The sequence below is a fragment of the Indicator indicator genome, chromosome 11 (genome assembly GCF_027791375.1).
Source record: "Indicator indicator isolate 239-I01 chromosome 11, UM_Iind_1.1, whole genome shotgun sequence".
Lineage (NCBI taxonomy): Eukaryota > Metazoa > Chordata > Aves > Piciformes > Indicatoridae > Indicator > Indicator indicator.
The window spans coordinates 13,643,801-13,669,599 of NC_072020.1; the positions used below are offsets into that span (position 1 = coordinate 13,643,801).

At 43.9% G+C, this 25,799-nt stretch overlaps 1 protein-coding gene across 1 annotated transcript in view; it reads left to right on the plus strand.

Annotated features, from left to right (window-relative positions):
• The window catches only part of GLI3 (GLI family zinc finger 3), a 193,820-nt gene extending 171,396 nt beyond the window's left edge, over nt 1-22,424 (plus strand). The window contains exons 10-14 of the mRNA XM_054384768.1: nt 11,858-12,007; nt 12,412-12,576; nt 15,090-15,380; nt 18,680-19,007; nt 20,140-22,424. Coding sequence (XP_054240743.1) covers nt 11,858-12,007; nt 12,412-12,576; nt 15,090-15,380; nt 18,680-19,007; nt 20,140-22,424 — 3,219 coding nt within the window. The remainder of the gene's footprint in view (nt 1-11,857; nt 12,008-12,411; nt 12,577-15,089; nt 15,381-18,679; nt 19,008-20,139) is intronic.
• Nucleotides 22,425-25,799: the final 3,375 nt, after the last annotated feature.

Below are 25,799 nucleotides of genomic sequence, written 5' to 3' on the forward strand. Positions count from 1 at the left end.
TGGGCATGGTGGTGTTGGGCTGACAGTTGGACCTGATGATCTCAGAGGTCTTTTCCAACCTTAACAACTCTGTGAGTTCAGTGTGCGTGGACCCAGTCGAATGTAATGTGCTCCAGGCTGCTGTAAGAGCCTGTGTGAGCAGAGCAGCTCACAGTGCCAAGACCTGTGCCTCTCTGCCAGAAGCAGTGGCTGGAATTTATCAAGGCTGAGCAATATGAGGGAAGAACAGTTAATTTCAAGTCTAATATATACAGCAGGTCTGATTTCCATTGAAGTCAGTTGAATTACAGTGACAGGAAGGAGCCCTCTATAGATTTTTGTCTTCATCAGCAATTTGGGAAAATGTCCAAAATATTTAGTTCTCCTGCCTCATGTGCTTCTTACTGAATCAGAATGGTATTTTCTTTCTTCACACTATTTGCAAATAAAATGAAATACCTTATTGTAATGCCTCTCTATGATGACTTCTTCCTCAAATGTGCTGGCAGGAGTCCTCTGTGGTCTTTGCCAGTGAGAAAAACCTAGAAGCAGAACACATGCTTTTAAGTGTGCTACACTAACATCTGTAGCAGAGCTCAGTGCCAGGCTGTTCAGGTTTGGGGTTGTTGGGGTTTTTTTAAGGTAAGGCGTGTTTCTCGTGTATGTTTTTGTTACAGATTTTACACAGCTCTATGTGAGCTCAGGTTTGTAAAGAAGGAAGTCTGCTATTGCTTGTGTACTGTGCTGCCTGTCAGGGAGTTTAACTTGGTTTTCCTGGAAATCCTGCAGCAGTTGCATGTAAAATCAATTTTTATCCCTAAGTACAAAGATCATGAAGCAGAAAATTTTGAAGTTAAGCCTCAGGAGGCTTTCTCTCCTTCTGTATTCAGTCACTCCTAGAAGGTACTAGACAGTGCATTTTCTAGGCAGCATCCACTAGTAATCTCAGACCTAGTGGAGGGCAGGTGTTTGGTTTTAGGCTGGTTGTTACCTTCTTCCCCATTCAACTGTAGGAAAACCCCTGTACTTGTTTGTGCACTGCTGTGTTGACTAGGGTGAGAGAGGAGTGTGTAACAGGTTTGTGAGGAATGAGGAGCTCTTTGCAATGAACACCTCCTCTCCGGTGAGCTTATGGTGAGAGCTAACGTTGCATCTCCTTGCATAGAGATGTTTCCTGAAGGCTGCATCTCAAACTGTAGCACTCCTGCCTGTGGCCAGCTTTCATAAAGCCTGTGGGGAGAGTCTGCATCTGTGTGTGATGGAGAAAGGAGGAAGGAAAGCAGGCAGAACAGGCTGTGTATAGGATTTGGGGGAAGATCACCTTCAGTCACTATTGCATTGTAAAGGCCAACATCACGGATTCATCACTTAAACCTCTCAGCAAGCCACCTTTGTTTAGTCTCTTCTTCCAGCCCTGGCCTTCTGAGTCAAGTTTGAATTCTTTATCACTGGTGCATGCTTACCCTTGGCTTTTTTCTCCCTCTGCTCTTCTTGCTAGTTTGTCTTGGGTCTCGTAGTTTATGCTGTAGACACCAAGTCACTCTACATTTTTCTCATGTGACATTTACACAGAAGGCAGGTAAAACGTGGGTGTAATACCAGGAACCCAGATGTGAAGAGCATAAAAAACAAAAAGTAAAAAGTGAACCAAACATGGATATGTAAGGTTATTTTTCTTAACGTGATTTCTGTGTGTTGCTGAAGTCTTGGTAAAGGTGGAAGTTGTAATGAGATTCTGCCAGTCAGGTTGGCTTTTCCAAGAGGGATTACCCTCCAGCAAAAGGCTTTCTTGCTCTTAACAGTTGCATGCTCAGTGTAGCTCTCAAACTGTGTCTGAACCTGCACAGTTTGCACCAAGAAAGATGCTGGAACAAGTGGAAGCTGGGGGAGTGTTTGCCAGTGTTAATGTACTGGTGTGGGGCATAGAATGCAAACAGCTGTGCAGAGTAGCATGCTGCAGAGGAGGCTGCCAGAACAGGGAGATAATGCAGACAGCAGACAGGTAGGAGAAAGTAGCAGGGAAGTAAATACATACAGTAGGCAGGTAGGAGAAAGTGGTTGGGAGAAATGCCAGGAGCTGCCAGCTTGCACTTGGCCCCTTGCACTTTGTCAGTAGCAGGAAGGGCATGTCTTCCCCACAGGCTTGCGTCCTCCCAGTGCCCCAAGAACTTAGTTGTCCTCATGGTCACCCAGTTGCATCTTGCCTCACCTCAGCAGTTCTCAGGACAGCAGGGCATACCCTTGGAGGGCAGAGACATGATCAATATATCCCTGATTGACAACAGTTGACTTTGGCATCTGGATCAATGGTTTCCTCATTCAATTCCTTCACTTCCCTGCTGTACCTCCTTCATGTAAATGCAATTAACCCAGTCCTTGGGCAGGTCACAGATTCAGGTGGTGAAGGGAGAGGTGGAGCTTTTCATTTTGGTAACATCAGAAAATGTGGAAGCTGTGATACCTTGCTTGAACTAAGGGAAATTCAATACAGAGCGTCAGTGCTGGAGGAACTGGCAAAGCCCTGTTATCACAGCAGCATGCACTGAAGAATAGCTTCCATACGTTTGGGGGGAAAAAAGGCAATGAAATCTGGAATTCCTGTAACATACCAGCTTCACCTATTAACCTCCCAGCTAGTAATACAAGAATGAAGCCTTCTGGAAAGACATGCCTCTTGGTTTTAGACAGAGTTAGGGAAAAGAACATCAGAGAAGAAACAAAGCTGAGAGTAATCAAAGCATCTTTCCTACCACTGTAAAAGTGGAATGATTAATGTCCACAATGTTTATGTTGATGTCCTGGCAGAATCTGATTTATTAAATTTTCAGGTTTAGGAAATAGAGAGCAATTTCTGGGCGTTGCTTTATAGCTGCACGTTCTTACACAGGAAATCAAGGGAGAGCTGTAAAACATTGCCCTTGATGGGGCCACACTCTGTTGCTAATAGCCTGAAGTGTCCTATGCATGTGAATATACATGCGTTAAATTAAACAAGAACAAGATGTGATCTTATTGGGAAAGAATCCCTGCAATATTCCATAAGTTCATTTCTTCCACAGAATATCCCAAAGCCTACCAAAAAGCTGTCCAAAATCTGGAAATACCAGTTCAGGCTGAAGGACTGAGTTCCCCAGCCTGCGGAGCAAGCTGTGTTTGCCCTGTTGGTATTATATCACATCGCACTGGATAAGTGCTCTATCAGAGATTAAAAGAAGGTCATGCTGTATTATGAACTGCTGTCTTTATTTTTAGGATTAGATAACTTTTCTCTTTTCTTCCTCCCACTGATTCTCTTTATGTCCTAAGGGCAGATCCTTTCTCTTGGGTCAGGAATGTAATAAGGCAGGTTTTCCTCTCTCCAGGATATTGTGTCTGTCTCACTGTGTTTAAATTGCCACAGAAAGCTCTTCTGAGCAAAATGCTGTGTTTTCTTTGTACCAGAGCCAACGATTGACGTATCCTTGGGGACGTCTCAGTCTTTAGCATTTAAACATACAAGTTGGGTATGTTTAACCTATTGATAGGCAATGAAGGCTACTATAGAATTTCTTGCAAGAGAACAAAAGAAGAAGCAGAAAAAAAATACTTTATTTTTTTTAAACACATGGGGACTGAGAACTTTTTTTCCGTTGGTGCAGAAAAATGCAAAAAAAAAAAAAAATCAGGCTCATATTTTCAGGTGAAACGGGGAGGTTAGAAGAAAACTGTCCTGTGGGGTTGTCTCCTTTGAATTAGCATATTCCTGTTTATTAGTAATACAGTTTCATACTTAGAGAGCAAGACTTCCTCAAACCCATAGATAAAAGGTAACTTTATTTGCCTTGCTTTGCTTAAACAGCATTAAAGATGACTGTTGCTCAGGTTTATAATAAACTCCACAAAATTAATTAATATTAGTTTGACTGCTCTCAGTTTTTGCGCATTCCTCACTTCTGAACTCCCACAAGACAGGAGCAGTCTTTTGCCATGTGCTGCACTGACCCCAGATCTTTAATATGTTTTTAAATATGACTGTAAATACACTTGTCTCCCAGTGGCAGTTGTTCTGGCCCAGGAGAGCTGTCGACCCCTGCTGTGTGTTGCAGGGGAACCTCAATCTGCCCTACATGTGCTCCCTCAGATGCTGGAGTCAAACCAACCAGACTGACTCAAGCACTTCAGACCAAGGCAGGTGAACAGTTTCTGAGGCATTGAGGCAGTGGTACTGGAAGTACAGCAAGAGCTTCCTAAGAGAAGTGATGGTCTGTTTCAGGGCAGAATCGTACAGTGTCTCAGCATGGCCAGAACATGATGAGATCCCCCTTCAAACTGCCACTATTCTCCTTTCTTACTGTTCCCATCCTCTCTTCCAGCTATTGGTTTCTATGCTGCCCTTCTCCTGTTCCTGTCATCCCCATCCATCTACTTCCATAGGCTGTCTCAAGTTATAAATCATTACTTTTCAGTTGATGTGGGCTTCTAATTTTGATCCCTCCCTTTCTTCATTGAGTGCTATTGCCAGTTCTCAAGCGACAGAGATGGGAATCCAGAATGGCACAGTGATAAATGAGCTTCAAGCATGAATTCAGCTGGAGTGCTGACTGAGGTCTATTTTTTTTTTCTTCTTATAATTAAGTATTAACAGTCATGAACACAGAGTTCATTTATTAAGTTTGTAAAATAGTGTAAGTTACATTTCCTATTTTCCATATATTTCACTCCTTTTTGTAAATACAGAATGGTAGGAGTCAGAAACTTTAATGATTTGATTTTTCTTAGTGAGTAAAACCTTTGTAGTCACACTGGAGTTACAAACATTTGCAGTACAAATTGTTTTAATCTTTTTAAGTACTATTAATAGTTTCTTTCACATCTAACCCCAAAATATTTTATTACTGAAATGCGGTGTGTCACTAGTCCTCACTTAGTCCACACTTTAAAGGTGTGACCAAATCTAGGGGGGTTGGAGGAGGGCATTTGTTAATAGTGGAAAACTTTGAACATGAAGTACTGAGAGTGACTGACAAGATGAAACACGGCGAGGTGAGGAGAGCAGCGTGCAGGCACAGGAATGGTGCATTCATTATCCAGGGAGGAAATTGCTGTGCAGTGCTTCTGAGATCCAGCTGATTCTGACTGTGGACATTCTGTTTCAGCAAAGGTGTCAAGACTGTTGAGGCACTGACCTGTTCTGGGCCAGATCAGCAGATTGTATGAATTGTCATGTTGCTAATCAGCACTAGCAGAGGTCTGTCACAGCAGCGTTTCTCCATAAAGTATGCAGGAGAGCCACAAAGACTCTAAGAGAATGACAGTAAATGCATCCAAAGGAAAGGAAGCAGGAGTGGAGGTAGCAATCTGAGCTTCTCCACGGGCATGTGCCTGTGCAGATGGTCAGAGTTCTTCATCTATGGCTGTAGCTTCAACTTGGAACTGCATCCAGCTTAAGCATTTGTGCCACCAGAAAGGTTTAAAGCAGCTTAAGTGCTTCTTCCTTCTCAGGAGCTAAAAATGGTTGAAGTACTTATGCCACCCTAAGGACATGAGGTCAAAAGCATACTCTTGACTTGTGCAGCAGGGAGGAGACATTGGTCTCTTGTGGCTGTTTAGCCTCGTTGTGCCTTTGAATGATCTTTAGGAGGGAAAGGACAGACGAGATCCATACCTATTTTCCCGCAGATAAGAGGAAATTAAAATGCACATGTTGTTTTAACAGAGTCACAGAGGTTAGAGACAGACTCGATTGCAGTGATTGGAATGTGTCCAAAAAGTCTGCTGGGGATTTCACTCCATGGAGATGTAGGATTTTTTTCATCCTCACAATGGGATTTCTATTGTTGCAGGATATTTCCTGCCTCACCAGGACCTCCTTTATATCCTGACTTCTTTACAAAGTTTTTGTCTGTCCATCTTGCTGTGGATCATGCAGTTAATCTTTGTCAAGATGTTAATGAGGTGGTAGGGAGGCCTGCCTGATGTCATCTCTTAGTTGCCTTACTACCTAAAATGGTAGTGAGGAGCCATGGATTGCGTCCCTGGGGAGCAGGCAAGCATGGCTACTTGCTTGAGCACTGCCCTGTCACTTTACTGAATGCTGATACTCTTTTTACAGTCACTCAGATATCTCTTGATGTGGGTCAAGAAACTCAAAAGTATGCACACCACTCAGGAACAAGTGACTATTACTGGGGATGAGAGACCTAAATACTTCTATGTGTGTGGACGTTAGCCTTCCTGGGCCTTATGTCTCTGCCTCTCCTGTGGCTGTAGGTTCTGTTTCCCAGGGTTTAGTGTTAGGAGGGGCACATTGACAAGATATGGGGTACTCAGATGCGTTGGTAATAGTCTCAGGTCCACAGGGAAGGAGATATCTTACACCTAAGCAAGGACAGAGAAATTTGAATTCTGTTCCACCACATCTGGTGAGCTCTGGTGTGCCTCACAAGCTTTTGGTCAAGAAGGTTGAAGTTGTACTAGAGCATGTGGAGAGAAGGACTGAGAGGACAATGGAGGAGGGATGGGTCAACACAGTCCTGCTAGTGGCAATGAGGAACCTCAGAGCAAAATGACAGGCAGGACATAGGGACTTCCACACCTTAAGGCAAAGCAGAGTAAGAGAGGGAATGAGGGCTTGGTCATCCTAGAGAAGACCAAAAGGAACCATCATGTTTAATCCAGCAAATGCAGAAAGGAGAATGCTGTGTGTCAGTCAGTAGGGGGAGGAGAGAAACAAGCATTGTGCAGGGAAGCAGAGCTGTTTAAGCTAAAGGATAGTGTTGGCACAAGAACAAATGGATATAAATTGGCTGTGAATAAATCACAGCTAGAAATTAGTTGCTAACCAGCAAAGGAGTGAGTTCCTAGAAGAGCCTTCCACTGGGAGCAGAAGAAGATCACCAGTGTGCTCAGAAGGTGAAGCTTGCTCTCTTTGTGACTGGGGTTGTGTGTAGGGGAGGCTTGCCACTGTGAGGGATGGAACCGATGACCAGAAATGCTCCTCCTGTTTCTAGCTGCATGTGGGCTTAAGGACGAGTCCATATCCCCCGTGCAAAACACATAAATGAGAGTCTTCCCTGCATGACTTACAGGTCAGGGGCAGCTAATCCCCTTCCAAGCCAGCCTCAGAGCCATCCACTCTGTTCCTGCAGGACACAGTCGCCACACATGTCCTCTCTGGACCCTCTGGGCTCTATGACTCCTTGGTGCAGCTGCAGATGAGCTGTGGTCAGCAGCCATTCCACTGCCATACATCCTGACTTCTCATGATGCTGCTTCTATGCAGAAAAGCAGCAGCTCTGCTGGTTTGAGGGACTTTCTGTGGCCACACAGTGCAGGGGGAGATTAGTGATAGAAGATGGCTTAACATCTGCTTCTGCTTGTTGTCAGTAGTGAGATTTAGTGAGAAGTTTTTTAGCAACTCCTTTTAAAATTTTTAAATGTAGGGAAATAACTGAGAAAATAGAAGTGTGAAATTGTCAGGGTGGAACTGAAATTAAAGCAGTTTTCAGCAATGGTGATATGCCTTCCACTGTGCCACTGAGTTCCCACATCATACCTACGCAACATGGTCTCTTCCCAGTTTTCTCTTAACATATGCTAGGGTAGTTTGTCTAGGTTAGAAAGCAGAATCAGGAGATTTTTCCAACGTTTTCTACTTTATTCACCAAAGAACACTTAGCTTTCAGATGCAATCTCAGCAGCAGTGACAATCATTCTTTTTCTGTTGTTCCTAACTCATTCCACCGGTATGAAGAGGCTTTCCTCCTGCTGTTTGACTACTGTGAGAGCACGTTTGGCTTTTGCTTCTGTACTGAATCACTAATGGGTACCAAGCAGTCAGCTAGGATGTGCTTAGATACTCCTTTCTTCTGAAAAACAGGTGGAGGAGGGAAATGGAACACTAAGATTATTGCAGATCCTACCTCCACCATCACCTCACTTCATCTGTTACACTATGGAGTAGCATGCACAGCGTGCATTGTTTATATGAGAAAATTTGTGATTTTAGGTGTTCCCTTTTTTAATATCATTTCTTAGCATGTAGGCATTTATGCTTCCAGCATGCTGAAGGTTGTGTTCCCTGTTAGCTTTGGATTTCAAGCTTCCCTAGAAGAGATGACAGGCTAACTTTTAGCCTTAATTTCAATGAATTTGGTGGCTTTGTTTTTCTCTGGAATTGAAATCCATCTCAGACCTGCCTTCTTCAAAGCCAGAGCATTCTGAGACCAAAATCAGTATTTAGGTCAGCCCCCTCTCTTCATTTTAGGGTATTTTGGAGCGGAATTATATTAGCAACATTTTTTTAAAGAAAAGACGATGAGCCAGGCCAGACTGCAGTCTGGTAATGAGCATTGAAGTGGCATGAAAGTGACTGGTATTCTGTAAATGACCCCTGTTTAGCAGCCTTTTGGAGCTGTGTGCAGTGGGAGATAGCTAGTAGAATACGAGCTTTTAATGGGGGCTTTTTTTTTTTCAGGTCAGAAATTCTTAATAATACAGAGCTGGTGCTTCAGAGCCTTGTGTTAGCAAACCTGACACTGGGGAGTAGTATCGTTGGCTTTCACGTGCCTATTTACTGTAATAAGGATTACCAACCTAAGTAAAACTTGCAGGTTTGGGCCTACGAAATTAAAAGAATAGCCTTTTCACAGCCTGAAACTGCATCAAAATTCAATTTCACCAGAAAAAAAAAATCCTTCTGATCTAGTCCCTGAAATGTGACATTTCATGGGTGTAATAAGGTTACAAACAGATTATAAATTGAAACCCTATAAATCCTTATTGTACTCTACCAAAGCTTCTGCTTTGCATAATACTCTTATTCCTGACTGTTCTTTGTTCTACAAGCTCAAAACTATTCATTCCCTCTCATAATGGAGACCAGGGAGCCAAAACCACCGTGCAAAATCCAGAGGTAATTATCTGAGTCAAAGAACCTGAATGCCAGGGTTCACAAACTTCTGAACTTTTTTAATTGCCGTTGTTTGCACCTGGAGCCCTCCCTCTTCTTTTAAACATGTTGTAAATATTGCACATCAGCTCTGCCAAATGATAATGACAAAAACTCACAGTGTAAGTTTAGTTCCTGGTTTGTATTTTTCTAGTTCTACCTATATGTCCACAGCAGCTGACTGACCAGTTTTCAAATCATAACTTGTGTGAGTGAGGGCATTTGAGCCTAGCCCTCTGTGGTCAGAATGACAAATGCTGTTGATCTCCCTACCTGAGAGCACTGCTGGTTTCTACTGTTGGCCTGTTAATTGTGCTGATTTAGTGGCTATCAAGTGTCTTCTTTCAAACCAGCCTTCCAGTATTTGGGCATATTTATAGGTCTGCTAAAATACCACACCCCTGCAAAAAGCAATTGAGCACTTCACCTGAATGCTAAAGGAGTTACCCAGATTAGCAGATGATGTCATGGGCTTGTTTCTTTCAGGTTTCACCTGAACGTGAGGATCTGCAGAAAAGTTGAATGAAAATGAGGTGGCTTTGCACGAGGGCTTTCAAAGGCTACTTGAGAGCATCAGAGCAATGAGGGAAAGCAGCACAAAGAGGGGTTTGATTGTAGGAAGAACAAGGGTAGTAGGAAAGGAGTGACAGGATAAGAGAGCAAGGCAGACAAGTGTGGAGGGACACACTTGTACAGTGACCTGAAGGTAATCACAAGTGGAGTGACAGAGGTGAGTGATCAAGTCACCATCCTGGGCAAGCTTTGTCAGCCACCGCAGCGAGCCCAGGCTGGGGAGGGAGTTAGGGAGGGAGTTTTATACCCATGAGAAAGGCCGGTTTTAGAGGATGCTCATGCTGATAAGGGCTAGAGGTCTGGAGGGCAAGGAGCAAGCTCATTTGCAGGGACAAAGAGAAAAGTGTCCTATGGAGAATTTCTCTGAAAGAGCATCCCTGGTGCCTGAGTGTCTCCACAGCAGGAGGTAAAAGGAGGTGCTGTTCTGAACTGATTGAATTTTTTGTATCAAATGGAAAGCCTGTATCACACGTTCAGTTTTCATTTCCCTCCTGGCCTTGTAGGTGTAACCAAATAACTCGTAGTCTATAAAGTTTACAGAAGGATTTGGTCAAGAATTACTTTAATGCTTTGAGTTTTGTTCTGTTTCAGTAAATAGAGGACATTGTACTCTTCCAATGCCATTTTCCAGAGCAGGGCATCTGTACACTTTTGGTACAGGCATATGTAGTAGGAATGGACTGGAGATCTGCACTTGAAACATAAATTCCTGCAGATTACATGTTGTGCATTGTCCAGCACATCTGCTCTGTTCATGCACTTGGTGCCCCCTCACAACTTCTAAGCAATGGCAATAAAGTTTCAGAGAGAGAAAAAGAGCAGTCATCTTTTATAAGCAATGCACATCTGTTTGCCATGGTGATGCTGCATAATTGTGAACATAAGTGGTTTTATTTGGTTTTCTGATTGTTTTCAGGACTTCAGGGAAGATGGAGATTACCTTCTTTGCATTCTAGTGTGAACTACTGAGTATCTATGCGGCTGGTTTTCTTTGAGCTGCTTACAGAGTCGATGCAGATTTCAGGCCTGTCTGTGATCAGATAGGAACTCTGGAAGGATTTTGTCTGGTACCTTAATGGCAATAGTCACATTTGCTGAGAAATGCGGCCATCTAGTGGCACAGCTCTGGAAGAAGGTCTGAGGCAGGGTTTCTCCAAGAGAGGCTGGGAGGATGAATCATGTAGCTGCTGCTGAAATTCCAGCCTCCATAAACTCTTGACGCAGATGTAGAGGGCTTGTGTTGTTTTCTGAAGCTCTGCAAAGAAAATTTAGACAATTACATCTCAAAAAAACAAACCAATTGTGAGGGTGAGCCTGATTCATCTGCCTGTTTCTACTCAGAAACACAACTATCAGGAATTAAATCTATATTGAAATACTTTTGTTTGAACTGGATCTTAGTGAAGAGATCAGAGCAAGCTACATTTCCGGAAGACTAAAAAGTGCACAGCCTCAGCCTGTGTCTATATATGTTCACACAGGTCACAGAATCATAGAATTATCAAGTTTGGAAAACACTTATAAGATCATTTTGTCCGATCATCAGCCCAACACCCCAGTGCCCCCTAGACCATGTCCTGAAGTGCCATGTCTACACATTTTTCTAACACCTCAAGGAGTGGTGATTCCACCACCTTCCTGGGCAGCCTGTTCCAATGCCTGACTACTCCTGCAGTAAAGAAATTTTTTTTAATACTCAATCGAATCCTCACCTGGTACAGCCTGAGGCCATTTCCTCTCATCCTAGATGACACAGACTAGGGCAGGTGCTGCTCTCAGAGACTCTCAGGTAGAACCATACTTGGCAGTGGCAAAAACTGCCATGGTGGATGCTTTGATGCTCAGAATTTTTTGTCACTTCAGTGGGTAGAGTTTTGTTTGCCGTGTCCCAACCTGTACACTAACTAATGCATTTATCAAAAGAAAACATGGGTAGCAGTGAGAGAGTTAAAAATGGGATGGAAACTTGGTTTCGCAGTTCTGTTGATTTTTCAGGTTGGAGGACGTGTTTTTAAAGGCTTTATAAACCATGTTTATATTAGAGTGGCACTTAAGGAAGTTTTCCCTGGTCCAAGAAAGCATTAGTGTGAATCACGTAAGTGGTGCCGTGCATGAGATTATCCAGGATCCATTTAACAGTCTGTATCCCTGAGACCTGATCCAAGGCCTGTCAATGTCAACAGAAATAAAGTCATGGACTTCCAATGAGATCTGTAATTCGAGCCCCATGATTGCTTTGGAGCACAGATGATCCTTTATTAGCTCAGGGTCCTGGTTCACACCTGCGCCTCTAGTGCTGTCCAGTGCAAAGTTAGAGTAGGGCTGAGGAGGATGTTGTGTTTCTCTTAAGCTGTAATCTCTCTTCTGCCCAAACAGCATATAAACAATGACCACATACACGGTGAGAAGAAAGAGTTTGTGTGCCGATGGCTGGACTGCTCCCGGGAGCAGAAACCGTTCAAAGCCCAGTACATGCTGGTGGTCCACATGAGGAGACATACAGGGGAAAAGCCACACAAATGCACTGTGAGTAAAGGGAGCTGAGCTCCAGGCTCAGATGCGGGAGCTGGGGCTGTGCAGGGAACAGAGTGATGCAGATGCTGCGTTCCCTGATCTCTTGTCCATCGGACATTCGTTGGAGACTGCCATGCCTGCTTCATTGTCCACCTCGCCCATATGATAAGAGGTTTAGGAGAGGGGATTCACTGGGAGATTTGGCCCATTTCCCCAAATATAGAGGGTAAAGAAGGCCCAAAAGGCATTATAAAACAGAGCTCTGTTTACTTAATTATTGCAAATCCATCAAATCAGAAGATAAATTACACTGGGAAAGGTTATAAAGTTTCTTGGAAAATTTCTGAATGTCTGTTGGTCAGCTTTTACTGTTGCCTGCCAGTCCAGTTAATCCAGGCTTGCTTCTTTTCCTGCAGTTTGAAGGTTGTACAAAGGCCTACTCCAGACTAGAAAACTTGAAAACGCACTTGAGATCTCACACTGGAGAGAAACCATACGTGTGTGAACATGAAGGCTGCAACAAAGCTTTCTCCAACGCGTCTGACAGGGCCAAGCACCAAAACAGGACTCATTCCAATGAGGTAAGGAAGCACAGCTTAAAAAAAAAAAAAACACAACAACAAAAAAAAAATTCAACATCAGACAAGCTTCCAGTGTAGTTGTAGAAATTTATTGCAGAAGACAGGCACAGAAACCATCAGCAACCTCGAAAGAGTGTAAATTCTGGATGGCTCTTACCAACACATGCAGACCTAGAGGGGCTGCCAGTCGTTTTATTCGGTGTAACAGATTTGAAGGATGCCTCTGATGGCAACACACATGTTAACCAAGGGCAGATCCTGGTTTCCCTGGAAAACTGGGACTGTTTTTGTTTCCAGAGCTGAGGGGCTGATCCAATGCCCAGAGTGTGTCCCCTCGCTTAGGTCAGTAGTGACACCTGGTGGTGTCTAGCTGGAGCTCCCCCTCCATTGAGTAGCCTCTTTTGGCTACTACAGACAGCTATGGAGAAGTCTCCAGGGTTTGGAAAACTTGAGTTGCCCTGTGAGTTATGAGTTACACCTTTTCCTTCTTCTCTGGGTTACTTCACTCTCTCTTTCTATCCTGATGCAGTGGAGGGAAGTTGATTTTTCTCAAGCAAACCAGCCGTGGCAGTCAGAGATCTCCCAAACTTCCAGTGGGACACCTCTGTGTGTTTCCTGTTACTGCTGCCCCCTTGTTCAGGAATCACACCGTCTTCATGCCTTGTCCTTGTTTTATTGCCCCATTTGGGGTTACACAGGAAGTCATATCATCTCACTGTCACATCTTGGAGCCCAGTCTCTTCTCCTTGACCTGACCCTATAATCCTTCACTTCTAGCCTAAACCTGGAAGTATTGGAAGGGCAGGACTGTGTGGTGTGGAAACCACAGCAGCTATATCCATTTCCAGAAGTCTTGTATCCTTCTCTAGCTCTCTGTCAAATCTGTCTCAGGCATTCACTAGGGCTGGAAGAATCTCCTGAAAGCATTAATCTTGGTCAAGTCATCAGGTCCCTGCAGCATCTCAGGAGTCACATGTATTGCACATCTCTGACGTGCATCTCACCCCATCCCTGCAGTGTGTGCTCTCGGCAGCCCAGCTAACAACTGTACTGAAAGCCCAGGAGCAGTTTGTGTATTATCACCAAGGTAGAAGGAAGTTCACCAAGTCTCACCAATCACTGACCAAACTTTGTTTTCATTCACTGTCTCAACCAATCTGTTGCCCAGTTGGTGAGTAAGGTCCCTTCTAGACAAGACCCACACTAACTGTGTTTTAAGATCAGGAAGTCACCAACAAAAATCTGCTGCTGTTCGTCATTTCTGGTAGGTGCAGCAACAAAGGCAAATAAAGTTTCCCTCCCATTTCGTTATTTCACAAAGAAACAGGCCAATGTTCTCAGGCAGCCTGTACTGATGGAGTGCAATGAATGCTGTGGAAAGTGCAGACCCAACTCAGCACTAGTTCACAGTGCCATTTTTGATTGTAAGCAGGTAACCTATAGACAGATTTAAAAGCAGATGACCTACCGTGGTGCAGATACACCTTACACGTGGAACAGAGATAACTGACTTTAAATTTCCATAGCATCTTGAGAAAACCTGCCTCAGTAGCTCAGCATCAACTTTAAATTGTTCATGATTGACATTATTCTGCCTATTTAAGTCAGTGGGAGGGTTTTCTGCTGACATCAGTGGAAGCAGGCTCAGGCCCTAGATGGCCATGAAAAAGCTGCATTTGTCAAAAGCTCCACAGTGCCATGTATAAGCAGACAGAACCCCTTTGAGGAACTCTGCGTGAGGGTCTCTTTTTTTCTTGAGGGCTAGTATAAGACTTTAAAATAGTAATTTCTCAGAAACAATTCAGTAATAAAAGATACTTATTTTCATGAGGCAAGTAAGTGTTTATGAAGAGCTCAGCTCTTCTTTCTAGTCCTCTCAGAATGAAAGAAAAAGTCTTTGTTAAACTATAACACAGGAGATTTACTTTATTCTGCGTTGTTTAATGAACTAGAGAATTTCACATAAAAGGAAGTGGGCTTTTACGAAAGTGATTAACTATGCTAGTAGCACCAGTGCATATATTGCTGGAACGTGGAGATGCTTATGGTACTGCATCCTCTGCTTTGACATTATATTGGTGATCTGGAGGAGACAGGGAAAAATGTGCTTCCTCAGATAATCCTGCCTGAGCAAACGTCTCAAAATGTTTTGAAGAGGTTGTTTGCCTCTGAATGTCAAGGAGCAGGTACTGGGCATACTGGAAACAGGACATCAAACATCTGAGAGCCTTGAACAGGATAGAAAATTAGGCCAATCTTCAAGATAAATTAGCTCTGTTGACTCTTCTGCCATGACAGGTCAAAGCTGTGCTGGTTTGTATCATGAGCTGCTCTGCCCACTGTCAGTTCTTAAAAACCAAGAGGAATTAATAGGTTTGACTAGGAGCAGTCACTGTAGAGACCATACGTTAGATAACAAGCACACGGCTGTAACACGAGCCGTGCTCAAAGGAGCTCTTCAGGAGTGCCATGTGGAATTACATGTAATTTAAGTGTTTCCCCTGTCTCTGCAGAAACCCTACGTTTGCAAGATACCGGGCTGCACCAAGCGCTACACGGACCCCAGCTCTCTCCGGAAACACGTGAAGACCGTGCATGGGCCGGAGGCACACGTCACCAAGAAGCAGCGGGGAGATATCCACCCCAGGCCTCCGCCACCGAGAGACCCAGGCAGCCACTCTCAGACCCGGTCACCAGGCCATCAGACTCAGGGTGCTATTGGTGAGCAGAAGGACCTCAGCAACACTACCTCAAAGCGAGAAGAATGCCTCCAAGTGAAAGCAGTCAAAGCAGAGAAACCAATGGTATGCAATACACCGTGCCGCTCCCTTTGGCCTTTTCCTTCTTGCAGCCAGATAATAATCCCTTCATGAAATGCTCAAACCTGTAAAGTCCAGCTCACAAGACGAGGTTCTGGGAGGTTTTCTTTTTCATTTACATTGTAGAATGTTTTGAAAGCCTAAGAAAATGCCAATAATCTAGTCTGTTCTATATGCAGCAAGTGCAGTGTTGGCAGCTCTCACAATTGTTTTCTTTTAAAGCTCCATCTTTTGGGGTCATCACTGTATTAAAAAATGTACAGTTTTCAGTTTCAGAAGGGCATTTTCTTGCACTCTCCTATTTACAGAAGTTAGAAAAAGTTAATCCTGCAGGCTCAAAACCAGAATACAGAAAACCCAAATCCAAAAGACTAAAAACTGTGATATGGATGATGGTTGGTTTTGGAGAACCTAGGGAAACCATCAGGTTTTAAGGGCTTGAGGTTGTCAGTCACAGTTCAAACTGAAGCAGGATAAATCAACTTTCTTAAGCAGCAGATCTTTTGCTAGCGCTTGATCTCTATTGTGATGTCATTTCTTATGTTAATCTGATACTTACATGAGCAGGTTAACCTAATACCAATTAAACTAAACTGAGCTGAATTAAGAGTCTCTGCAGGTCGTTTCACTGGTTTACCTTAATGTATTGCATTAAACCAATGGAGCTTTGAACGCTGAAAGGACCTTATTCCGTTTTTGATGTGCTATTTTCAATAAAGAAGCTTTTCTCTCATGTGCCATCTGTGCTCTCCACAAGGGTTAAAACTAGCAAAGGCAGTCACTCCTTCCTCTCCCACATCTGGGTCTATGATCTTCTGGACCCAACCCTTGGGGACTGCAAATATGAACCCTCCAAATTCTACTCATACTGTTAATCATGCAGCAATTCAAAATGATTACTCATTGAAATATGAGTTACTGTTATGTTGTGCCTAAGGCTTATTCCCAAGATGTGGAGTATTAATCCTGAGTTCAGAACCTTCCAGGAGCCCAGAGTTAACTCCTGCTGAAGTCTCAAGGAGATTCGCTGTTGTCTTTGGTGATAATCACTGTAGATTTCAATGCCACACATCCCATTTCCCTCTTGCCTAGCTAGGTAAATCTGTGCCATTATTGGGGCACATTGAACAGAGATGGTTTTAATGTGAATCAAGTTAGCAGGAGAGGTGTGTTAATGCCGATTGCTTACTGAGTGTTCAATATTTCTCACTGAAAAATATCTTCTAGAAACAATTATGTATTTCCTGCTTTTAATTGCTTGTATGAATTAAGATATATTTTCTGCTTTTCAACTAATCCAATGTCTTTTCTGTCTAATGCTCTTAAATGTCTTGTTCTAACTTCCTAAGGACAGTGGGTAATAAGGTGAGGGCATTTTAACTTTCCTGCTGTTTTTCTTATTGCAACATTATTTGTGTCTTTATTTTAGCCTTCTGCCTGTTGTCCAGTCGTTCCTTTATTTAGTAATGTGCAATCCATCAAACTCATTCCCAAATGTAATGTGCTGTGAACATTTGCAATCTGGCTTAGATTGGTGAAATGTCTTTTGAAGTGTCTTTGTACCTTCCCCTCTAGATGAGATATTCATATTTTCCTGTGTTCCACATCTAGAAATGTATGTTCCCTGTCCCACATCTAGAAATACTTGCATTACAGGTCTTACTTCTGTAACCTACCTCACTGGGGCTCTTGACGTGTGGCTACAAGAGCAGTCTGCTGACTCTCTTCCTTATGGCATGGAGCTATTGTCCAGAAGCACAGACTCTCTTCTGGATACTGTTATTTCTGTTCTGGCCACCAAATCTGCCATGGCCAAGGACTTGGAAACGAACTCGCACAGTGTGGCCTCATGAATTCAAAGTATCATCATTCAAGTTAGAAATAATAAAATAATTGTTGCATCTCAATGGACAGCTCAGGGGTGTATGAAGGTACAGTAGTGCCACAAACCTGTGTCTTCATTCGCAGATGTTGGAAGTGAGAGCTGTCACTGCCACCTCAGAAATGCTGGCTGGCTTTTGTCAGTAAAATGTGCATCAAAAACACAGGGTGGCAGGGAAAAGAAAAAAACAAAAACCACCACAAGGCAGAAGCCCCAAAAGTTAAATAATACTTATATGGAACTGTTCCTGGGAGCAAAACATGCATTCCCCACTGCTCTGTGATCACACTGATACAGCCTACGGTGAGATACTGCATCCAAGACTTCTGTCTGTTTTGTCTGTCAGTCTATCTGAGTCTTTGTCAGAGAGTTGTTTCTGTTCTTTTACAAGAACTTTATGACTGTGAAAAACAAACCAAACCCATGTTTCCCCATAGCAAGAGTTCTGTTTCAGCAGCAGAGAATGCTGCCAGTTAAGAAGCAGCAGCTATTGCAGTGGGTTCATGTCCCTGTAGGTTAGCAGCCTGTGCTGTGTGCTTAAATTCTTATATTTGAAGTCTGAACTTCTAAGGAAACAAAGCCTTTGATTTAACAAATCATGGCCTTCTTGAATCAGAGCAAAAGTGGTTTAAGTTAAGGTATGAGAGGATATACAAGTTAGACCCTAGTGCTGCTGGAGTCACAGGATGCTCATAATCTGATATGGACATGGCAATTTGGAACATGGTTTAATGGCCATGGTGATGTTGGGTCAGTGGTTGGACTCAGTGATCTCAGAGGGCTTTTCCAACCAAACAATTCTATGGTTCTGTGATACTGTACTTTTTGCACTGGTGCTTTGTCCCTTTTTTATTACACGCCAACATTTCAGGACAACCGCTGCTTGTAACAATGAGCCCTGAGCTTGGAAAATACATCCTTTAGCCACAAGTCTAATTAAAAAACCCAGATTCCAGTGTTAGTGGAGTCTTGTTTGTTTGTTTGTGTGCTTGCTGCAAGCCTTGCAGTGTAAATTAGAGCTCTTAAGATGGCTGAACTCTGATTTGCTTTATTGAGCTGCAGCTCCAGTTGGGAACAGTGCATACCCAAAGAGAATCTATCCCAGAGGTGCTCACAAATGACATTCTTGTGATAGAAGCTGTCTCTTATAGATTCAATTTATGCTATCAGCAAGACAGTAAAGTGGCTTTGAATCCTAAGTTTTGCAATGGCATTTCCTGCAGTTAAAATCAGTATCCAGATGTCCTCTGAATGAATGACCATTTGTCATCATTTAATGCTAAACTGTTCTTTAAGTTTCCTTTTCTCTGGCTCTATCTAGACCTGCATTTGCTGCAAGTTCTCTTGTTGACATTGTTTGCCTAATCCTCACATTCTTTTGTTTCTCACTTCACTCCAACAGACATCTCAGCCAAGCCCTGGTGGTCAGTCTACATGCAGCAGCGAACAGTCCCCCATCAGCAACTATTCCAACAATGGGATCGAGCTTACTCTGACCGGTGGTGGTAGTGTAGGAGACCTCAGTGTCATTGATGAAACCCCAATCATGGACTCTACCATTTCCACAGCCACCACAGCACTTGGCTTACAGGCCAGGAGGAATATGACAGGGACCAAATGGATGGAGCAAGTGAAATTAGAAAGGTTGAAACAAGTTAATGGAATGCTTCCAAGACTGAACCCCGTTCCACCTTCCAAAGCCCCGACCTTGCCACCTCTCATAGGAAACGGTGAGACACACGTAACAGGAGTGGTAACACTTTTTGTCCTTAAATTCTTTGCATGCTAGCTCAATCTTGCAACCCTAGCAAAAGAGTAGTGCAGCTTATGAATCTCAGCAGCTGTGAGAAGGGTAAATTGATCACTTTCTGTTTATCCCTTCATTAGAAGCCCCACAGCCCACAGAACAGAGACCTGCAAGGGAGCCACACATCACATTTTAAATACTCCCTACAGTAGAAAGTTTGGACTCAAGATAATTATAACCCTGTTTTGCTTTGAGGCAAGGCAGATGACTGTATGGAAGTCTTTCACATGAGGCCTTAGCAAGGCACCCTTTGCATGGATGTGGTGGGCTGCCCTTTAAATAAACTCTTCCCACACATATAAGTAATCCTTTAAGTACAGATACTACTGCTACAGCAGGCAGATAATCCATGAGTGGGAGCAAGGTGAGGCTGAACTCTGAAAATCCATATTTGTTTTCATATAAGGAGCTGCTCACTGCCAAAAATATATGTCCCTGCTGCCTCTGCATTGCCTGCAGCGTGCCTGTATGTTTCTTTGCTCCACCCAGCAGTGACAGCTCAGGTTTTCTGAAGCCCATCCAACTGAAAAAAAAAAAACAAACAACTGTGTAAAAATGAAGAAATGTATTCTGTTTACTTAAAACCAAAACAAGGAAACCAGCAAAGATGTTTTGCAGTTGTTAGGAGTTATTTCAAGACATCTTAGAAACGACCTTGAATAGCCTCCAGTTTGTACATTTTGCCATTCCATGCAAATGCCTGTTCAATTACATTTTGCCTATAAAAATCTCCCTTACAGATGTGTCCTTCTGGCACATCAGTCAGCACAGCCACACTGCAGGCTGGAGCGCTACACCAGCTGATGACAGTTTGTGGCTATGGCCTGTAAATTTTGTGCTTGGATTCATGCTGCAATGGTACCCTTGAGTCTCTGAATTAGCTTTTAACCAAAGGACAAAGTTTTTATCCCAACTTCTGTCAAGAAAGAGCACTACTATGATTTGCTGTGGTGATTCAGGCTGTTCCTCTGTACTCCCCTTACTTCTTTACTGGGTGTTTTCTGTACCAGTTTCTGAGTGCTGCCTGTTGCTTTACCTGTGGGTTTTACTTGCAGGTACCCAGTCAAACAGCAGCTGCAGTGTAGGAGGATCCATGACTATCCTGCCGAACAGGAACGAACTTTCAAATACGGACATCACTGTGTTGAACATGCTGAACAGGAGGGACAGCAATACTAGCACAATCAGTTCAGCCTACTTGAGCAGCCGCAGGTCCTCTGGAATCTCACCTTGCTTCTCCAGCCGGAGGTCCAGCGACGCCTCCCAAGCAGAAGGAAGACCACAAAATGTGAGTGTTGCAGACTCCTACGACCCCATCTCAACGGATGCCTCCCGGCGCTCCAGTGAAGCAAGCCAGTGTGATGACCTGCCAAGTCTTCTCAGCCTCACCCCAGCCCAGCAATACAGGCTGAAAGCTAAATATGCAGCAGCTACTGGTGGACCCCCACCAACTCCACTGCCTAACATGGAGAGGATGAGCCTCAAAACAAGGATGGCACTCTTGGGTGACTGCAGGGAGTCTGGAGTATCTCCACTGCCTCCAGTGAATGCCCCTCGAAGATGTAGTGATGGTGGGGCAAATGGTTACAGCAGGAGGCATTTTCTGTCTCATGATGCTCTAGGAAATGGGACAAGGAGAGCCAGCGATCCAGTAAGAATGGCCTCAGACAACCTCTTTGTCCCTAGAGTCCAGCGTTTCAACAGTCTTAATAGCTTTAACCCTCCTGCTTCACATCCATCCATGGAAAAGCGCAACCTTGTTCTTCAGAACTATACCCGTTCTGAGGGTGGCGTCTTCCGTGGCTTCAGCTCCCCCTGTCCTCCAAGCATCAGTGAGAACGTCGCCCTGGAGGCTGCTACGATGGAAGCGGGTGGCAGTCTGAATGATGAGGATCTCCTGCCAGATGACGTGGTTCAGTATCTGAATTCTCAGAACCAGGGCATGTACGACCACTTGTTGAACAGTGTTCTAGACAGCAACAAAATGTATCACAGCTCAGTGTTAGGAAACAACAACCCCAGCAACTTTGACCAAGCCTCTCCACCAAGCAGTCAGCAAGCAGGTTCTGAGGCAAACAAGAGTGACTTGCCCATTCAGTGGAATGAAGTAAGCTCAGGAAGTTCTGACTTGTCTCCTTCAAAACTGAAATGCGGTCAGCGCTCGGCGGTGCAGCAGACTCGGGCCTTCGGACTGTACAACAATATGATGGTTCAGCAGCAGAACCTGGAGAGAAGCAACATGGCCCAGCAGAATGGCTATCAGAACCTGGTGGAGAACAATAGTTCCTACAGTTTGCAGCCAAACATGGTTCTTGGCAGCAGTAATTCCTTCAGCGTGCAGCCCAACAAGCCTTACAATGACAGTGGCAGCAGGCAAGCATTGATGTCTGGGGCAATGGACAATTCCTGTGCCGTGGCGGTTCAAGGGCAGAAGCTGAGAAGCAGCAACATGCCAATGAGTGGGAACCAGCAAAATTTTGGCCATCCCATGGCATCCAGCGATCAACCCACCAATATGGCAAATGGGATGCAGAACAGGAATATGATGGAACAGGAATATTTGCAAAACCAACCAGTTGGAAATGGCATTCATTACCAGGGAGTCAATCAGTCTGGTCAAATGATGCTAGGGCAGGTTAGTCCTACCTCACAAAGCAGCCTGTATCAGGGGCCGCAGAGTTGTCCACCAGTGTCTCACACCCTTGGTAGCCAGCCTGCAGGTTTGTTGGTGGCCAAAAGTTACCAGCCATGCTCTAATTACAGCGGCAGCAGACGCCAAAACGTGCCGAGAAACAGCCTGGCACAACAACAAGGACATGTAAGCGATGGTGACCAGACATACAGGGTAAACACCATTAAGATGGAGATACAAGGTCAATCACAGCAGTTCTGCTCTAACATGCAGAATTACTCTGGTCAGTTGTATGACCAAAGCACGGGCTATAGCCACCAAGCTATCAAAACAGGTTCTTTCTTCGGTTCAGAAGCCAACTGCCTGCTGCAGGGGACTGCGACTGCAAACTCATCCGAGCTTCTTTCCCCAGGTGCCAACCAAGTGTCAAGCACAGTTGACAGCATTGACAGCAACAGCCTAGAAGGTGTGCAGATTGATTTTGATGCTATCATAGATGATGGGGACCATGTCAGTTTAATTTCAGGAGCCCTGAGCCCAAGTATCATTCAGAATCTCTCCCGCAATTCCTCACGCCTCACCACTCCCCGAGCGTCTCTTACATTCCCAGCTATGCCTGTAAGCACAACCAACATGGCTATTGGGGACATGAGCTCTTTGTTGACCTCACTTGCAGAAGAAAGCAAGTTTCTTGCTGTTATGCAATAGACATTAGAAAAAAAAAAAAAAGAAACACAAAAAAAAACCCCACAACAAACAAACAACAAAATACCTTTAGGAGATAACAGATTAAAAAAAAGACTCATATTTTTTAGTTGTGTATGTATTTTAGCAATCTCATCTCACCTAAATGGGATGTGTTTCAAGTATATTCCTTTTATGGAATAAGGACTCTGAAAACCCTAAAGTGTTCTAGGGAGAAACTGTCTTCCATTTCAGTTTTGAATCAGTATTGCTACACCCATTCCCCCCTTCTCTCTTTTCTCTCTTCCCCTTTATGAATGTCTGTATGCTTCCCTCTTTTTTTTTTTTTGTTTTGTTTTGTTTTGTTTATAATTGTAACCCAATGTAAACGTGTGAAGTGCATGGTTTGGTTTGGTTTTGTTTTGGGGTATTTTTTTTAAAGAAAGGTCTGATGAAATGACTGCTGTTAATCAAAAGAAAACTAAGCCTCAGAAAACTGTTGTTGCAACTTTCCCCCTAAACCTATAGGCACAAAATAAGCAGGCACAGTGTGAAGTGAGCATACAGTAATGAAATCCTCTCTGGATGCACTGGATACGTGGTGGACAACCAGTTTAGAAAGGCACTGCCATGGTACCCCTGGGCTGTAGTTTCAGAGTCATGGAGCACAAGAAATGAGAAGGGTAAAGCAACTAAGAAGTTTAAGCTCTCAGCTCTTTGATCCCTAGCAAATGTTTAAGGTTTTTGTAAGCACACAGAGCTGTCACTGCCTCATGTAAAGGTGCTGGGATTGTGTCATGTTTAATCCATTTCAGAGGAAGAAGAGGACTGGAAAGCTGTCCTTAACCCAGCTCTCATCTGCTTCAGTATTTGGTACTCTGGTTTTCAACCTTCTTTTTAAATGACTGGACAGTGAAATTCTGGGCATGTTTGGTGATTTGGGCAGTCTGTAATCCTTCTGTGCATACCACATTTATGGAGAGATGGTCAGCATCTTATGGAGGCTTTCAGTCCATAAGACAACAAAATTGCAATATTCCATCCTGTGGAATTCTGTTTTGTTGGGTTTGCTTGTTTTTTTTTTAATGCAAATTGTTGTTATAATTTGCTGAGCCACTGGTTCTTACAGTAGCAGTTCCTTTGCCAAGAGAACTTTCTTGTACACCCCTTTTAGCATATACAGCTCCATGGATGGATTGTCTGATTTAAAAGACATGCTGGTTGACATAACACACAGCTCTGGCTTCCAAGGCATCATGGCTGTGGCATGTCAAACAGGTAGAGAACAAATAGCCCAGTCCTCAGGTTAGCCACATAGACCAAAGTGGTTGCACTTAGTCTGGTGACTTAAACAATTTTCCACTGTATGCAGGCTTTACAAAATCAAGGGTTTCAGTCTGTCATTAGGAGTAGCAAAGAAAGAAATGGAACAGCAAGTGTTGTCTGATAGCCAAAACTCAAGAAGACCAACCCAGCCTCTCTCAGTGACACCAACATGTATTTCATTTCAAAGCAAACCAGTGGGGCAGTGCCCAGGCTCAAGTTACACCAGCAAAGACTGTAACCAACGTGCTGTGGTTGTGAGGCTGCTCACTGGTAGAGGTGAGTGGCATTTGCTCCATGAGCATGAGCCTTTCTGGCATGTTTGGTGCTGTGCTCCATGTCTGCACTCCTGAAAACACAGTGCTCCTGGGAAAACAGGTGGGGGTAAAGAACAGTTACAAGACCATGTTTTAAGCTGATCCACTCCTAGAACCTGCATGCAAGTCCAGCCCTTGCAAACTTAGTTAAATCCCAATTGTAAGCTATTGCTGTGGGGTATAAGTGGTGCAAGCACTTACAGTCATGGATTCAAGGTCTGGAAGGAGCTGCTGTTAGATTAGACAAACAGGATGGAGAGTGTGGTCAGTTTTGAAATACAGATAAACTTTACCCCTGATGATATTAGGAGTAGCACCAGAAGGTGCTTTCTGTAGAAATCATAAGCCATAGCACTCGTTTTTATTGTAAAAAAATGTGAAATTCTGTCTGATTCAGGGCATGGCATCTGGGGAATGTGTAGGAATACAGCCTCAGCAAAGCTGTGGGATAACACTGAGCTATTAACAGCTGTTAGAGTCAGAAGCAGCAGCTGTAAATCAGCAGGAAAACTTTGTAGGAATGCAGTGTTGGGGCTGAATTTGGGCTTCTCACAGGACATACCAAGTGATCTGCACTCTGAGATGGACTGTCAAAAATCAGGACAAATGTAAATATCCTCCAGCTTTTATCACCATCCAGCTCCTATCTTTCACTGTATCTTTAGCAAGCGTTTCTTCTTTCCTCTGTCTCTTGCATGCATACTCCCTTGTCCCATTCTTTTCCATTCACTTCCCAACCTCCTTGCCCATGACCAGCTGCACAGCCCTGCTGAAGCCCTTCCCTGAGCTGCATGGGAAATCCGCCACACCTGACCGTGGAGAACAGTTGGTTTGCTGTTCAGCATGCCCAGAGAGAGACCTGCTGCCTGTACACAGCCCTTGCCCCTGCCCTGCTGCTGGGGTCAGGAGGGGTCTCTAGCCAGGCAGGCATGCAGGGCAAGAGGGATGCTGTGGTGACCATGCTTGACACCACAGCACTATGATGCAGCCCACGCAGGGAGAAACAGCCATGCACACATGGCTTCAGGTGGCTCTTGGTAACAAATGGCTGTCTCTTTAATTGAGCCATCAATTACATGTTTATAAACAATTTCAACAGGGAAACTTATGACCAGCTTGGGAGTAGGTGGCTTGGGAGAGAAGGCTTTTATTGGTAAAAAAAGAACAGCTAAACTATTTTTTTAAAACTCAGTTTTCCAGGTCATAATTGTGTTTGCTGGTCCAATTGAAGCTGGGAAGCTATTACAGATGTGATCCATCAGAGTTTAGAAGGAGCCATTCATGTTGCTCAAGGCTTAAAGGGACTGTCTGAGTCGCTAATTTGCCTTCCTGGATTTGACAAACCTTTGTCACTCACTTAGCTCTGTCTAGGGCCAACAATATGTCTTGGCCAAAACCACATGCTCCAGAAGGGCATCCTGTTTTGATTTGGTGAAGTTAAAGAACCAGAGATTCCAGCACGTCCCCCGAGAGTTTGTGCAAATGGTTTTATCATTTTCACCATTAAGGGGATGTGTCACTTAGGGTTGTGTGTCACTTCAGCTTTTAGCGTCTCCTGATGTTTTTCTGGTTGATGCTAAAGAGCCTGTTTTGGCATTTGCTTTTGTTTTGGTAAGGAAGACTGGGCTCTTTGGACATGGCACCAGCTTTCACTTGTCAGCCTCGTTCTCAACGTGTGTCAGTCTGGGAAAAGTCCCACCAAAATTGCTTACAGGTTTACTGGTACCCCTCTACTCTTGCTCATCCAGTTACAGAGCCA